The sequence below is a fragment of the Caenorhabditis briggsae genome (genome assembly GCF_000004555.2).
Source record: "Caenorhabditis briggsae complete genome, chrI, whole genome shotgun sequence".
Lineage (NCBI taxonomy): Eukaryota > Metazoa > Nematoda > Chromadorea > Rhabditida > Rhabditidae > Caenorhabditis > Caenorhabditis briggsae.
Genome location: NC_013489.2, coordinates 6,885,958 through 6,902,215, shown reverse-complemented (window position 1 = coordinate 6,902,215; position 16,258 = coordinate 6,885,958). Strand labels below are relative to the sequence as shown.

The 16,258-nt window shown below is 44.6% G+C and overlaps 3 protein-coding genes across 3 annotated transcripts; 2 read left to right on the top strand and 1 right to left on the bottom strand.

The window, feature by feature from the left end:
- Window positions 1-372: 372 nt before the first annotated feature.
- Window positions 373-2,469, top strand: CBG21913 (the record flags this gene model as incomplete). The annotated part of the gene is made up of 5 exons (XM_002629831.2): window positions 373-446; window positions 494-640; window positions 681-1,009; window positions 1,061-1,874; window positions 1,977-2,469. 5 exons carry the CDS (start codon window positions 373-375, stop codon window positions 2,467-2,469), a joined length of 1,857 nt encoding a protein of 618 aa, XP_002629877.2.
- Window positions 2,470-2,844: 375 nt separating this feature from the next.
- On the top strand, window positions 2,845-5,771 carry CBG21912 (the record flags this gene model as incomplete). The annotated part of the gene is given in 6 exon segments (XM_045236858.1): window positions 2,845-3,111; window positions 3,156-3,452; window positions 3,569-4,168; window positions 4,186-4,461; window positions 4,646-5,209; window positions 5,502-5,771. The coding sequence occupies 6 exon segments, from the start codon at window positions 2,845-2,847 to the stop codon at window positions 5,769-5,771; spliced, it is 2,274 nt and encodes a 757-aa protein (XP_045097437.1).
- A 111-nt stretch (window positions 5,772-5,882) lies between these two features.
- Cbr-let-75 lies at window positions 5,883-15,620 on the bottom strand (the record flags this gene model as incomplete). Its single annotated transcript, XM_045236849.1, has 9 exons — window positions 5,883-6,005; window positions 6,438-6,581; window positions 6,809-6,908; window positions 7,302-7,438; window positions 8,250-8,485; window positions 8,530-8,734; window positions 8,782-13,767; window positions 14,254-14,619; window positions 15,552-15,620. 9 exons carry the CDS (start codon window positions 15,618-15,620, stop codon window positions 5,883-5,885), a joined length of 6,366 nt encoding a protein of 2,121 aa, XP_045097438.1.
- Window positions 15,621-16,258: the final 638 nt, after the last annotated feature.

The window sequence follows — 16,258 nt, the reverse complement described above, 5'->3', positions numbered from 1 at the left end:
TAAAAAATTTTGAGACCTTTTTTATGCTCCTGAACATCATTTTCGGCCGTTCGGTTACTCTCGGTTTGGGAATTAACGGTGGTACGGTAAGCAATTTCGTCTCCCGCTTTCGTGTCTCCCGCTTTTGTGTCTCCCGCTTTTGGGTGTCTCCCGCTTTTGGGTGTCTCCCCGATTCGTACGGTCTCGATTTGAGCCAGCTTTTTCGAGTAATTCTTTGTTATCGGCTCAACGAGTTCAGTTTTTACGTTCCCAGTTGTTCCATTCTTTGTATATTAATGAAACCTCACCTCCTCCTCACCCTCCTCACCCACCGTTTTTCCCTTCATTCACTACGCACACCTTCAAGAGAATTAGTTGGTTTTCAGGCCAAAAATGACCCGAATTGACGAAGCACTCCGAGACCTGGAGTACAATCCTACTGCTGATGCGTTGGGATCGTTCACGACGTAAGTTTGAAGAGAGAATGGAGCTAAATATTATGTTTGGTTTGCAGACAAATCGAGACGCTTTCCCATATGCTCCCGTTCCCCGAAATGAAAGCAGGTGTCATGGATTGCCTCCACAAGATTCGCTGGGACCGGCGATTCGACGCCGTGCGCAACGACGAGACGATGCTCCGTCTATACAAGATACTCGGACAGTATAGTGAAAATCTGGGCATGAAAGGAATCTACCTCCAGCTTCACGGATGCCACTAGACCAGCGCTAGCACTGCGTTTCAATGACAACGTCCTTACTTCCACTGAAACGATGCCTATCAAGTCCACAGAAATCTCCAGCAACTTCTCGGTGCTTTGTGATCCGGATTCAACGATGAATGTGACTAATGATCGTCTGAACACGTCTGGAAGATTGAATATGGTTTTCGACGAGCTCGCGCCGATTGAAGAGCCGAAAGAGGAGGATACCAAAGATAAAACGGTTTCAAAGATAAAGAAGGAGCTAGAAGACACTCGTTTATCAGAAAAATCGCTCAGGACTCCGCCAACATTTGGAGATGAAGATGATGGTGAGTTTCAGCAAAAAAAAAACAGAATTTTCAATAAATCGATATTTCCAGTGTTCGACGATGAGTCGATCCATGACTCGATCGCCACTTCTACACCAATTGCCGGATTGGAGGATGCGGATGTCGAGATGTTCTTTGGCAACAAGTCGGTGGCTGGTCGTGAGGAAGAGGCGGCGCCACCAGCTCCACCACCACCAACACCGAAGCAAGTTCCATCATCAGCTGCCAACTCATCGATTGTCTGGCTTTCTGACAATCACGAACGTCGCTTGTACCGGGGTGCCGATGAGATTCGATCTGCCATCGTCGCTAACGAAGCAGAAACAACTGGAATTCTCAAACGCCGCCGTAGTGAGATCATCAGGAAAGGAGACATAAATCCGTGGGATGAGACACTCCGTAAAGGATTGGTGGAATCAGTCCGTGCGCCAATCAACATGCACGAATTCCAGGAGAGAGCACCGAAGATCCAGGCAAACAGGGATTTTGAGATCGGAGGAGAAGTGTTCCATATCCAAACGCTGATTGGACAGGGAGGATACGCCAAGGTGTACAAGGCATTGAACAAGGAGAAGAAGGTTGTGGCTGTGAAGTATGAGGTTCCGTCGTGCTTCTGGGAAGTGTACATTTGCGATCAAATGCGCAATCGGTTGATCAAGGATCGCGAGGATCGAGTGAAGATGGCTGACTGGTGTATCATGAAAGTGATGGATGCTTACGTCTTCTCGACTGCCTCAATCCTTGTCAACGAATACCATGAGTATGGAACACTTCTGGAGTACGCCAACAGTATAAAGGAGCCGAACTGGCACCTTCTGCTTCTTGCTCACCCAAATGGCTCGTATATTGAAGGAGGTACATGCTTGTAATATCATCCATGGAGACATCAAACCAGACAACTTCATGATCACAAGAAAGTGAGTTAATCAGAAATTTAGGTTCAATCAAATATAATGATATGTTTTAGGATTGATCCAAACTGGGACAAGGACGCTCTCATAAGCAACGATACGTTTGTGGTGAAGGTTATCGATTGGGGACGGGCCATCGATATGATGCACATGAAGGGTCAGACATTCAAGGGAAGTGCTGGAACTGAAGATTTCGACTCGCCGGAAATGATAGACGGACGCCCATGGAACTATCAGGCGGATTATTTTGGCTTCGCCGCCACTATGGCTGTTGTGGTTACCGCGAAGTACGGCAAATTGGCGGGCGGCAAAGTGGGAGAGTACTCGTTGAGTTGTGATATCAAGAGACGAAACATCTTTCGTAATACCATCTTCGACATTATCAACTTGCTTCTCAACATTGAATCCGTCCACACATTCTCTGATTGGTCGGAAGCCATTCAACAGTTTGCCGATTTCTGGGAGACGAATTTTGACGGTTCTTCGTGGAGAGAAGCGATTGCCAAGTTCAACGAAGTCTGTGAGCTGGCTGCTACTAATCACAACTGATGTATAAAATATGACTATTATTTATTTCTGTAAATATTGCTTGCCAGTTTTCCAAATAAACTAACGGAATTTATGATTTTTTGTTATTGTTTTCATAAAGCTTTTTCGTTGGAATCAGTCGGAAATGTTGAAAAGTGCTTTTTAAATTTTGAAAATCGTTCAAATCCGGTAAGCGCTTCGAGACTCGCTCCGTTTCAACCACAATGCGCCTTTAATCCCGGAGAAGTTTTCCGGACTGGCTTCTCCTTTGACTTCTTTTTCATTCAATTTTTATGGTGTAAAATGATTTCTTTTACTTTTTATTCAATAGAGTGAATAGTTTGAATTAAAAATGAAACAGAAAACGCATTTCCAGTATAAAACCAGTCAGCCACTATGATGGAGCCTGGACCATCGGATGTTAAAGTTTCTCCTCGCCCTCTGATAGAAAAAGAAATGCGAAATTTCTACTCTGAAATGCCAGATGAGACAATGTTGGCTCATTTCAAAGCAATGTTTGAGGAGGTTTCAAACCGCCCGGAGCTAGTGGAAAAGAACGAAAAATTGAGAGACCTATTGAACAGAGAAACACCTCCTATCGAGATTTATACGCCAGGTGACGTTGTCAAGCTGATTGACCCGAAAATCGAGGAGAGAGAAGATGTGAGAAGCCGAAGAGAATTTTTTTGATGTTTAGAATATTTCAGGAATATCTTGTATTGCATGAGGGGTCGTCAGGTATTCAATACAATTATGAATACGACCATTACACGTGGAATATGAGATTCGCTTCAGAAGAAGCCAGTGTGAAGCGGGTTAACGAATTGAATGAGTACGGCAGAAAGCGAAGGCGTCAGTTGGAACTAGAAGAAGGAGAGCATACAGATGAATTGGAATCGGAAGCTTCAGAAGCACCCGTGCTGCCGGTGACACGTAGAAGAAGTACCGGAAATCCCAAGTATTGGGCAAAGAAGAAAGGAGGAGATGCAGAGGTGTTGTGTTCGGTAAGTCGTTCTAATATTGAAATAAAGATTATTTTCTGTTGTTTTTGTTGTTAACTGTATTGTCAAAAACTGACCCTAATTTTTCTGTGGAAAAACCAAAAAAATCCAATTTTCAGTGCTCCATCTGCTCCGAGCAGTTCACCGCACTTCGCGCACTTCTGGACCATCGCCATCAGGCGCATTCGGAGAAGGACATGCGAACTTGTGGTACATGCAATAAGGAGTACACCAGTAGAACCCATATTCATTTCCATCTGACTCAAGAGTACAAAATTCATCATTGCCAGAAGTGTGACGTCTCCTTTGCCTCTACTTGGCATCTCAACAGACATGACTGCAAGCTGAAGGACTCGAGAAAACGGAAAGCGTCGGCTGATGGAGTGGTGATGACGGAGAATCCGATGAAAGAAGGAGGAGAATTTGATGACGATGTGGCATCGGAAGAAACGGAGAAGAAACAAGGTGGCACTTGTGAGAAGTGTGGAAAGCGGTATATGCACACTGGGTGGCTTAGAAAGCATCAGATAAGCTGCGTTAAGAAGGAGGAGGAAGAAGAAGATGAGGAAGAAGGAGAGGAAGAGGAGCAGGAGAAATTTAAGTGTGAAATCTGCCTTCGCGAGTACACATCCCAGTTCTGGTCGACACTCATAAGAAGAAATGCACTGTGGCCACACCACAACCGCTTGTTGCCCTTCCTGATAAACCATCGGCACGGTGTGATTTGTGTCAGAAGATGTTCTTGAACGAGCGATCGCTTGAGTATCATTTGAGACATTGTCGAGCGAGGCTTAGAAGACAGCAAGAGATGCCAGTGCTAGTGGCAAGGGGAGAGGGAGGACAGGAGGTTGGATACAGTACCCGAAGCAGAAGACAACGTGGCATTAGTCCACCGCCACGTATAGATGTGGGAGAGATGAGCGAGGGAGAAGAGGAAGGCGATGTGGAGCAGGAGGAGCAGGAGGACGTGGAAGAGGAAGAAGAAGAGGATAAGAAGCCGTTCCAGCCACCGGTAAGGGACATTAAGAAATTTAAGATAAAAAATCCCAAAATCCACTAGACCATTCGAACACTTCGGCTAGAAACATGGTTTTTGAGACTACCTTTATAGTTTTGATACTTTCAAAACATAACCTAAGTTTTAAAAGCTTAATTCTTTCTTAAGTGGATGTTTTTAATGAAACATTGTTTTCCAGTGCTCCATTTGCGGAACGATTTGTAACAGCACCGGCAACCTTCTTACCCACCGTCGACGTGCGCACGGAATCGACGCAATGCTCACATGCGGTCTGTGCAACGCCAAATACAACTCGATGAGCAGCATCGCGCGTCACATCAATATCGAATATTCGCTGTACGTGTGCAAGAAGTGCGGACGAAGCTGTCAGGACAGCACATTGCTCCGTCAGCATGAATGCAATAAGGCTTACAAGACATGGAATTGTAGCATAGGCAATGGACCAAACCTTGTGGGATATGCTTCACAACTACCGGCACAGCCATCGATACCATCACCACCTCCATCTCCTCCTCTATCGACTCGCACTCATCAAGAAAGCTCTTTGAAGTGTCCGCATTGTCCGGAAACATTTTCCACATCATTCTCATTGTACAACCATCGGATGTCATGCGATCCACGAAAAACCGAGCTATCCACAAGCTCTAGTGCTCAACAGCCATCATCAAGCTCTAGTGTTCCAAGAACTCGAACCGACACCATTCGGACTGTTGATTCTATTGATGAGCATCAACCTATAAAGGTAATTTTCTCAAAATATCGTTCACTTGGGCTCCGAGGGAAGTTGAACTTGTGGGTCCAGGCTTTTGAACTCAGTTTCCAGTTTTTAAACCTTGACTTTCGAATTTCTCGATCCTAAAAACCTTCGAGTGGGGTTCGAACCCGAGAACTCTTGCCTCAAAAATGTCAGCTGAAAAATATACTTGGCCATTTGAGCACCTATTTTTGAAAATTGTAAAAACATGGTTTTTGAGTCTATCTGTATGTTTCAGAGCTGATAATTTAAGGTTTAAAACAAAATATTCTTTTTTCAGTGTCCCGAATGCTCGAAAGAGTTCATGTACCTCTCGGAAATCACATTCCATCGACATAAAACCCATGGAAAGAAGCTGTATGAATGCATCTTCTGCCCGAAATCCTTCCTAATTCTTCGCACTCTCAAAGATCACTATAATTTGGTAGCCAGATATTCAATGAATCTCACATATTTCGTTTTTCCAGGAAACGCAACGCTTCAAGTGCAGCGTGTGCCAGAAGACGTTCCCAAGAAGATATCAAATGCGTTATCACGAGGAGCAGTGTAAAATGACCGTCTGATAAATCTCTTTTTTATTTCTTGTTACGCATCTTATATATTTTTTGTTCTTGATTTTGATTTTCGCATTTTGCAAAATTGTGTTCAATTGAAGATTTTGCTAGATTTTTTTGTTGTACTCGGACATGTGACAATGTTTTCTGACTTCTGATGGCAAAAACCCGAATTCGCGCATTGTTCTGTTTATTCTTCCCCCATTCTGACATCTTTCAAATTTCCGCTTCTCAAACCGTGGCTGTCATATAGGTTGCTTATAAAATCAACTTTTTTTTACCAGAGTTCACCTACACAGACGACTTTCGAAATATTCTGGTTTTTATGTGGAGCAATGGGCAAATTCCGGGATTCCATCTTTTCTAGCGATCCCATTGGAATTCACATTAACCATCAATTGTCAGAAACCAGTAAATACTGGGTTTTAATTTTTGTAAAAATGTCTTTCTAATTTTCCTTCTCTTCATTCTCAATCGCAACTTGTACCTTCATCTAAAACAAACTTTCTCCTTTCTCCCACGCACTGGGGTTCAAGCGAGGGGGTCAGAAAGCGCGCCCCAGCAAACTCGTAGGCCAGAAGAAGTTTAATAATTTTCAAATTGGACGCGGGTTTGATCTAGATCATGATCTATTTCTTCAAAATCAACTGGTTGCAAGGCGCGCTTTTCCGCTCTTCATTTAAAACTGTGAAACTCAGCCAACGAAATTCGTCAGCGAATTTAGAATTTTTCCTAAATTTACTGGGGCGCTCTTTCTGACCCCCTCGCTTGAACCCAAGTGCCCACGTCCATTTTTCCCAGAAATTCTCCCCCTACAGATTCCTGGAAAACGCGCGAAACCGTACTACTTGAGATTTTTGTGTGTGTCTCTCTCTCTCTCTCTCTCTCTCTCTCTCTCTCTCTCTCTCTCTCCCTTTCTCTTTGAAGTATCCTGGCTCCACATATCCTTCGTTTCCTTATCACTGAGTCAATAAAGATAAAGAAAGAGGAAAAAGAATGTTTACATAAGGAAAAAGTCAGTTTTTTAAATTACAACTTTATTTCTCTTGGAAAACACACCGTTTTTTTGATGGGATAGATTTTTTTTGTGGATTTTAATTTTTTGAGATTGAACAAAAAGGTCAAATTGATTTCTACAGTAGAAAGCCTGGGGCAGTTGTTTATTTTTTGATATGAAGACATAATTGAGAGAGTCGATCGCTTGTTTTGGAATCGAGAAAAAAGAAGACGTCATGTGGATTCTGAATTACCAAAAGCCAAACGACGTGTGGAGCGTCGCGGATTCAAAGAATTCAGAATAAGGGATTTAGAAGACGTGGGGACGCGAATCGTTCTAAAAGGAAAAAAATGGATTTTAAAAAATAACAGAAAAGAGTTACAAAACTATGAGAAGTTGTGTGTATATAGGGGCAGCAGAACAGCTGGAAGAAAAGCGAGACAATAGAAAAGAGGATTTTTTGGGGTCAAAAGGGGCGGGGCGGGGGAAAGTGAAGTTATGAATGGAACATGTTTCCGGGCTAAATTACTTGGCGGTAGCCGAGCGAACAACTTGTCCGCGCATGCGGACCAGCGAGTTCTCGGCGACCTCGGCACGCTCTTCGGCATTCTCGAGAGCGAGTTGGATCTGTCGGAATTTGGACAGATTCTGGGTGGCGACCTCTTCCTGGAAATATTGGTTTTGAGATAGGAAAAATTCAGATTCCATGAAGTTTGTTTCCGTGGTTTTGATTTATGAGATACCGTAAAACCTGTAATTGAAGGGTCCCCTAACTTTGAGCCAATTTATCTCGGTTTCTGTAAAAGATATCAAAAAGTTATCAAGAGATAAAATACTGGTGATATTATGAGGAAAAGTTTATCATTTGACTACTTTTTGATATCTCTCATAGGAACCGATATAAGTGAGCTCAAAGTATACAACTAGGGTGGGATTCTATTCGTACTGTAATTGATAAGGCTTGGAAATTGGACATTTCTAACACTATTGAGAATTTTTTTAAACTGTTAGTTAAAAAATGCCCAACCTAAAATTATGTATATTTCCACAGTTGAAGATGTGTTCCTAACTATGTTGTTTCACAAGATACAAACTTTTAAAGTTAGAACCATCGAAAACTACAGTATTCCTCGGGCAGAAGCTCACCCAAATCATCAATTTCGAGATCAATTATCTCGGTTACTATGAGAGGTATCAAACAGTAATTAACTGATAAAATGTTGTTGATAATATGACAAACATATTATCAGTTGAGAAAATTTTGATACCTTTCTTAAGAACTGAGATAATTCAGATCAAAGTTCACAGTTTCGTTTGGTTTCTATTCGAGGGAATACGGTATACTGTTTTAAATCCAGAAATATCTCAAGAACTACAATAGCCTCATTAAAATTATTAACTACAAATTGTTCAGCTTAAAATTGTATATATTTCCTCAGTCGAATTTTTTCTAGCTAATCTGGTTCTCAAGACTCACCGCCTCTTCGATTTGTCTCTTCTGGACGCGAATCTTCTGTTGGAGCTTCTCGACGTTCTCCTGGAGTCTGTCGAACGCCTTCTTGTCCTCCTCGACCTGGAATTGAAGCTCACGAGCGCGTCTCTCCTGCTTGGTGAATCCCTTCACAGCCTCTTGATGTCTGCGTTGCTCGGAGTGCAACTCGGCTTCCACGCTTCGCACACGTTCCTCGACCTTCGACAGAGCCTTGGCTCCGACTGAAAATTCATAGTTAGGAATGGCTAGATATTAATCCACTCACATTGGATCATGGCACGCTCGGCGTCATCAATCTTGGCCTGGAGTTCCTTGGCGTTGAGCTCGAGCGACTTGCGTTGTCTGTCGACGTGCACGGCGTGCTCTTGCTCTTGACGAACCTCCTCGGCAAGACGGTCAGCGTCGGCAGCGGCCTTGCGGGCACGCTCCTCGGAAGCCTTCAACTCGTTCAAGTACTCGTCCAATTCGTTCTGAAAATGATTTCATTTGAATGGGTTTCTGTTAAAAAAATACTCACTCTAGCGATTTGAACCTCGTTCTCGACCTTTCTCTTCATGGCAGAAAGAGCAGCGTTGTTTCCAATGAGCTCGGTGTTGGATGACTTGAGCTCAGCCTGTTCGATCTCCAATTGCTTCTTGTGCTTCTCAGAGGCATCGATACGGTGGGCAAGATCCTCGGATTCGGACAAAGCGACGGCAAGTCTCTTCTCGGCGGCCAAATAGTTCTCACGGATCTCCTCACGTCTTCTTTGCTCATCGTCGACTTGTCCTTGAAGCTCCTTGACTTGGTCGAAGAGCTTCTTCAAATTCTTTTGGGCGTCAACGTTGGCCTTGTTGGCATGATCCAAAGCGATCTCCAGTTGGTTGATGTCGGTCTCCAACTTCTTTTTGGCTCTGGCGAGTTCCGCCTTGCTTTTGGCCTCTGTTTCGAGGGAAGCCTGAATGGATTCGAGGGCACGTTGGTGGTTCTTGCGAGTGTTCTCGAATTCCTCCTCCTTCTCTTGGATTCTCTTCTCGATCTCGGAACGGATCTGTTGAACTTCGATTTGAAGACGGAGAACCTTGCTCTCCTCGGCTTCAAGAGCAGCTTCGGCCTCGTCGAGAGCGTGTTGGAGCTCATCCTTTTCTTGCTCGAGACGACGGACGGACTTGTGGACTTCCTGGTAGGTACGTCCTCCTTGGGTGATTTGCTCGTTGATGTCGCGGATTTCCTGGGAGTAGATCTTGTTCTCGCGTCTGAGAGTCTCGATTTGCTCGCTGAGGTTGTCCATGGATGAGCGTAGTTTGAAGACTTCGGTGGAGGTGTTACGGCTGTCACGGGTGGTGGCATCGATCTCCTTCTGGATATCATCAACCTTTCTCTTCCAGTCATCAACAATCTTATCAAAGGCGCGTTGCTTCTTCTCGAGGGAAGCGATGACAGTCAAGTGACGGTCGACATCGGAACGAGCGTCCTCGGTCTCGGCCAAAAGTTTTCCCTTGGCCTTCTCCAAGGAGATGACCTTGTTTTGAGCAGCAGAGAGAGCCTCCTGGAGGTCCATAACTCTGTTCATCTGCTTTCTCTTGAGCTCCTCCAACTCCTCGGATCCAACCAATCCTTCTCCCTCGTATCTGGCCTTCCATTGCGAGATTTCGGAGTTGATTCTGGAGAGTTGACGTTGGATGTCGTCCTTTCCGTTGATTTGCTCCTCGAGCAACTCGTGGCACTGGTCGAGTTCGTGCTCCAAGTTCTTGCAGGCAGCATGGAACTCTTGACGCTCATGGAGCTCGTCCTCGGCGGCCTTCTTAGCCTCAACGAGTTGAGAAGAGAAGGCGGTCTTGGCGCGGTTGATGGTGGCCAAGTGGATCTCGAGCTCTTCGACCTGGCGGGCAAGATCAGAGTTATCGTTGGAGAGTCTTCCCTTGGTGGAGGTGAACTCGGTGATCTGTCTGGTCTGCTCGTCAACCTTCTGTTGGAGCTCAGCAACTTGGATCTCGTATTGCTTAGCGAGACGTTCTTGCTCAACACGGGACTTGGTCTCTTGGTCGACTTGAGCGTTGATGTCATCCAATTCCTTTTGGAGGACTCCCTTCTCCTTCTCAATCTTGGCCTTACCCTTCTGAAGAGCATCCAAAGTGTTGGTCAAGTCTTGGATCTGGTCGTTGTTCTTTCTGCGGATCATGGCCATCTGGTCTTCGTTGGCCATGTTCTTCTCATCGAGATCTCTGCGGAACTTGATGATTTCAGAGTCCTTCTTCTTGTTATTCTCTTGTTGGATCTCGAGTTGCTTGTTTTGCTCATCGAGTCTCTCGTTGAGCTCATCAAGCTCGCGTTGAAGCTCAGCGCGGGCACGATCGGCCTTGGATCTGGATTGTCTTTCGTGCTCAAGCTCGTCCTCGATTTCGATGATGCGTTGAGCATTTTCCTTGGATTGTCGGGTAAGTCTGTTAGCCAAAGCTTGCTCATCTTCGATTCTGACTCCAAGAGCATGGATATCAGCCTCCTTCTTCTTGAGGGAAGCATCAGCTTCCAACTTGATAGCGGTGAGCTCATCGATGGATTCTTGAGCTCCCTTGAGCTCTCCCTCAACCTTTCTCTTCGACTTCTCAGTCTCAGCTCGGATTCTCTTCTCTCTCTCAACAGCCTCTTCCATTTCGTCCAAAGTTTGCTCGAGCTTTCCACGAAGTCTGTTAGCTTGAGCTTGCTTGGCTTCCTCGGCTTGAAGATCGTCGATGAGTTGACGATTGTTCTCCTCGAGATGCTTCTTCTCCTTGTTGATCTTTCCGATGGTCTCATCCTGAGAGTTCATCTCATCTTGAAGGGAACGGATTTGGTTTTCCTTGGCGGCTTTCTCTTCGAGAGATCTGCTCAAGTTTCCGTCGACGGCTTCGATGGACTTCTTCAAGTTCTCAACTTCTTGTTGGGCCTTTCTGCGTTGCTTCTCAAGATCAGCATTCTTCTCCTCGTGCTCGGAAAGTCTGTCGTTGGCATCATTGAGAGACTTCTCGACTTCTTGACGGGCACTGTTGAGGCGGGTGAGCTTCTCCTCAATAGCAGCGGATCCTCCTTGGGTGAGTTCGAGGGCTTCCAAGAGTTTGGATCTCTCGGCGGACAACTTGGCGTAGGCCTCTTCTTGAGCCTTTCTGGCAGCTTCGGCCTTCTTGGCTTCAACTTCGAGAACCTTCTGTTCTTCGGCCATCTTGGCCATCTCCTCGGCCATCTTTCCGCACTTGAGTTGTGGTCGGATCTTTCCGAACAACAAGAACCAATCCCAGGTACGGAGGACGCACCAGGAGCGGATGTTGCGTTGAAGAATGATGTACGAGTTGAGTTGCTTACGTCTGGCTCCAGCGTCAGCGGTGGCAGTGTACCAACGGATGGCGGATTGGAATCCAGTGATGATCTGGTTAAGCTTCTCGTCTCTCAAGTCTTCAATATGGGCAACGACTCCAGCCTTGAAGAAGACCTTAGTGTGTCCGATTCTGAATTGCTCGTCGTTGAGCTTTTTGGCGTTGATGAGGGATTGGAGGATGGCTCCAGCAGCGGTCTTCGGGTCATCAGATGACTTCGCTTCCTTGGCGGCAAGGATAGCGTAACGGTGGACGAAGTCTGGATGAAGAGTTCTGTTAGGGAATCCCTTTCTGCAAATTCTGATTCCTTCCAACACTCCGTTACAGGTAAGCTGATTGAGAACGAGTCCAGCATCGATCATTCCGGATTGTTTCTTCTCGTTTGGAATGATACAACGGATGAAATGTGGATGAGTCTTGTGGAGCATAGTCATGAGCTTGTTGAGGGACTCTCTGTACATCATGGAGACAGTCATGAAGGATCCAGACTTTCCTCCTTTACGTCCTCCTCCAGACTTGGCAGCAGCGGCGGCCTCTTCTTGAGTGGTGTAGTCTTGCCAGATCTCGACAAGAAGGTCGTTCTTCTTGGAAGCCTTCATGACTGAGACAACGGTGTCGTTGAGAGGATCCTTGTTCTTCTCGAGCCAGTTCAACACGTTGTAACGGACAGTTCCGGCGTAGTGCCGCATGGCGAAGTGAGCTTCTCCTTGCTTTCCCTTTGGCGGTTTTGGCTTCTCGAAGTTTGGATGCTTTCCAAGATGTTGATCGGTAAGCTTCTGGGCCAAAGTCATATCAGTAGCCTTTGGCACAATGCACTCCTCATCGAGCATAGAGATGATACCAAGTGGCTTCTCAATGAGCTCGATACAAGCCTGGAGATCGAGACCGAAATCAATGAAGGTCCATTGAATACCCTCACGGGCGTACTCTTCCTGCTCGAGGACGAACATGTGATGGTTGAAGAATTGTTGGAGCTTCTCATTGACAAAGTTGATCCACAACTGTTCGAAGGAGTTGAAGTCGAAGATTTCGAATCCAGCGATATCGAGTACTCCGATGAAGTAATCACGGTCAATTCCCTTCTGGTCAAGAGTGAGGTTACATTTCTTGACGAGCCAGTTGAATACGCGAGCGTAGAGACCCTTAGCCATGGCTCCGATGGCCCAGTGAACTTGATCGACGTTCTGTCCCTTGGACACCCATTCGGTTCCGACCTTGACTCTTGGGGAGACCAAAGCCTTCAAGAATTGATCGGCATCAACTCCGAACATGGCGCATGCCTTCTCGGCCTCATCTTGACCATCTGGCTCGGCTTGCTCCTCGCGTGGGCGTTGCTTGAACTTCATGTTACCCATGTGCATATGACCTGACATGAGTCTATAACAATCCATCTTCTCGGTCTCCGAGAATTTGAGGACATCGAAGGCCTCGTCGGTCAACTGGAACTCTTCAGTGTCATCGATTCCTGTAAAATCAATTGATTGGGAGTAAGTTCTTAAACTGGGACCCACCATCGATGAGCAACTCAGCCTGGGCGACGAACCAGTAGTCCGCAATTGGCTTGTCAAGAAGAAGCTCGTTGCGAAGCTGTGGCTTGAAGTCCGAGAAGATTTGGTAGAAAATGTGGTAGCAACGCTCTCCTGGAGCTTGACGGATGACACGAGATTTCTCGAGAAGGTCTGGAAAAATAACTTCAGCTTTTTGGGTCTCATAAGGGTAAACTCACAATGTTCAATATCGCAGGAAGCGAGGGTTCCGTACTTGTTGAAGTGAATACGGATGAACTTTCCGAAACGGGAAGAGTTGTTGTTACGGACAGTCTTGGCGTTACCGAAAGCCTCCAACACTGGATTGGTTTGGACGATTTGGTCCTCGAGGGTGACTGTCTTCTCTCCTTCCTTTGGCTGAGCCTTTTGGGAGGCTCCGACGGTGGCGAAGTAGGCAATAACCTTCTTGGTGTTCTCAGTCTTTCCGGCTCCAGATTCTCCGGTAATGAGCATAGACTGGTTCTCGTGGTCTTGGAGCATGTTACGGTAGGCCTCGTCAGAGACGGCGAACAAGTGAGGTGGCATCTCGGTACGACGCTTGCCCATGAACATACGAGCAACAGAGTCGGTGTAGATTGGAAGACGTTTGTATGGGTTGATGACGACACAGAAGAGTCCGGAATAGGTCTGAAAGTTTTTCTTGGTTTTAGGCTTTTCTATATTTTTGTTACTTGGACCGCCATCTGTTTACAATGGTCGTTATGTTCTAGAAATTGCACGTCTTCTGAATTTTTCCCAGAAGTTTGTATAAGTTCTTTTTTATAATGTTAGCTTGAAATTGTGTTTTTCCCAAGTTACATGGGTCTTCCAGACTTTTGGGACATTTCAGAGCCTCCGGTTGACAACTTGTTCATATCATTGACAGGTACCGAGAAAAATTGGCACAAAGTTAAAAGTTACGGCCCCTTCTGTTACTGGTTTTATGATACTTCCTTTTGTTTTTCTCGATTTCATTGTACGGTTTCTAATGGCTCATCCTCAATTATGTTCAACAATCCCCCCTTCTATTGTCTTCCTTGATTATCTTGATCTTTGTCGTTCTCTGTGCACCGCCCGTCTCTCTTCACTCGGATCCACTCGAGACCCCCTTCACAATGATAGCGTTTTTGCCACTTTTTGCGTGGGTGCGCACACTGTTTGTCTATCCAACAACTCTCTCTTTATCCCAAAACGCCGAAAAACTGAGAGCAAAAAAAAGAGACTTACGTAGATAAGCATGGCGGCGTAACGCGAACGCAAGTTCCACAAGACGGAGGCGTCGTTGAGGAAGGTCAAGTTGGACATGTCTTCGGTTTTCTCGAACTTTGGTGGATTCATCTCTTGAACGATGTCCTTCTTCAGGGTCACATCTTTTCCTCCGGCGGTGACGATGACGGTGTCGGCTTTTGGTCCGGGTCCCTTGATCTCTCCCTCAATGTATCCTTCCTCTGGATCCGGAATCCATACGTTCTTCTTGGAGTCGTATGGGCGAGATTGGTCCTGAAAAATGAATTCGATTGATGGTAAAAATAAAATAAAAGTAGAAAAATTGTTTGTTGGAAAAATTTCAAATTTACCGTATATGCTCTAATAGGAGTCAACCCTGTATGCAAACCTTGAGCTCAATTATCTCAGTTCTTGTTGAAGATATCAAAAATGCGTCAACTAAACAAATGTTAATAATATTATGATGAATATTTGATTAGTGAACCACTTTTTGATATCTTTCACAGGAGTCAAGATAAATTGGCTCAAAGTTAACAGTTAAGAGGACCTTCTATTATAAGTTATACGGAATTCTAAAAACCGAAACATAGAAATTCTAAACGCGAAATGAAGGCTTGAAAAGTTTGAAAAACTTAGAATTTCTAATTAAAAATATTTCATCTGATCAAATTGATTTGATGATTAATCTAAAAACCGAAAACTACAGTAAGGCAAAGTTGAATTTCAAAAATATTAATTTTTGAGTTTTCTTCAAATCGTTTAGTTAAACATCTACTTTTCAGACAGTTGGGTTTTCGTTTAAATTTGTGTTTTTTTTATTGAAAACTTAATTTTGAACTTTAAGAATTATAGCCGGCCAATATTTTCAGTAGAAATTCTAATAAAAGGCCGCCCTAACTTTAAGACTAATTATCTCGGTTCTCATAGAAGATATCCTAAAGTGGACAATTAATAAAATGTTCATCATGATTCCAAAAATAGTCTATTAGTTGACACATTTCTGATAGCTTAAACGGGAAGCGAGATAAATTGACTCAAAGTTGGGGCACTTTCTATTACAGGAATCGAGATATTTGGCATCAGAGGTAAAATTCCAGGATTTCGAAAAAGGGAAATAAGAGTAAATTCTAAAAATCTAGGTCTTGAAAAAGTTGAAAAATCAAAGAAGATAAGAAAATGTTGAAAACTCAAAATCTGAAACTTACAGCGAGCTGTTGCTCTCTGGATCTCTTCAAGTATTGCCATCCTGGATCCTTCTCGTATTCAAGCGACATCTTTTCGAGTTTCTAACAATAAGGGGCTAAAAAAGGGATGATTCTTCCTAACTGTTCTCTGCAACTGCACACAGCTCCACACTACTGTGCACTGCAGATGGATGGGATAATAGTTTGGCACACACACACTTACCCAACCTTTCGGATCTCTCCGACGAGAGAGCGAGAGACGGCGATGGCAAAATGGGCGGAGAGTCATCCGAGAGTATCCAGGGAATTGTGCTTCTCCGAAATTATCGGTCTCTCTCTCTCTCTCTCTCTCTCTCTCTCTCTCTCACTCTCTCTCTCTCTTTCTCTTTCTTTCTTTCTTTCTTTCTTTCAGTACTTTATCACATGCGCAAGAAATCTCCCATCGGGATATACTGAGAGACGCCAGAGATTACTGTAGAACTTGTTGAAAAATCGGTAGAGTTTCTTTTGAGCAGCGCCTCCTCCTTCGGGGGCTTTTTTGAGCACACATTATATATTATTGGATAGAGAAAGAAAAGGACGTAAGAGATTTTTTGAGAGTAACGCTCTCGGCAGAAAAGAGCAACTTTTGGAACTTAAAGCAAAAAAAAGAGGGATATTGGTTTTTGGAAAGGGATCAAGGAGCGGTGGAAGGGAAAGAAGGGTGAGAGATAATAGTTGCATTTTTT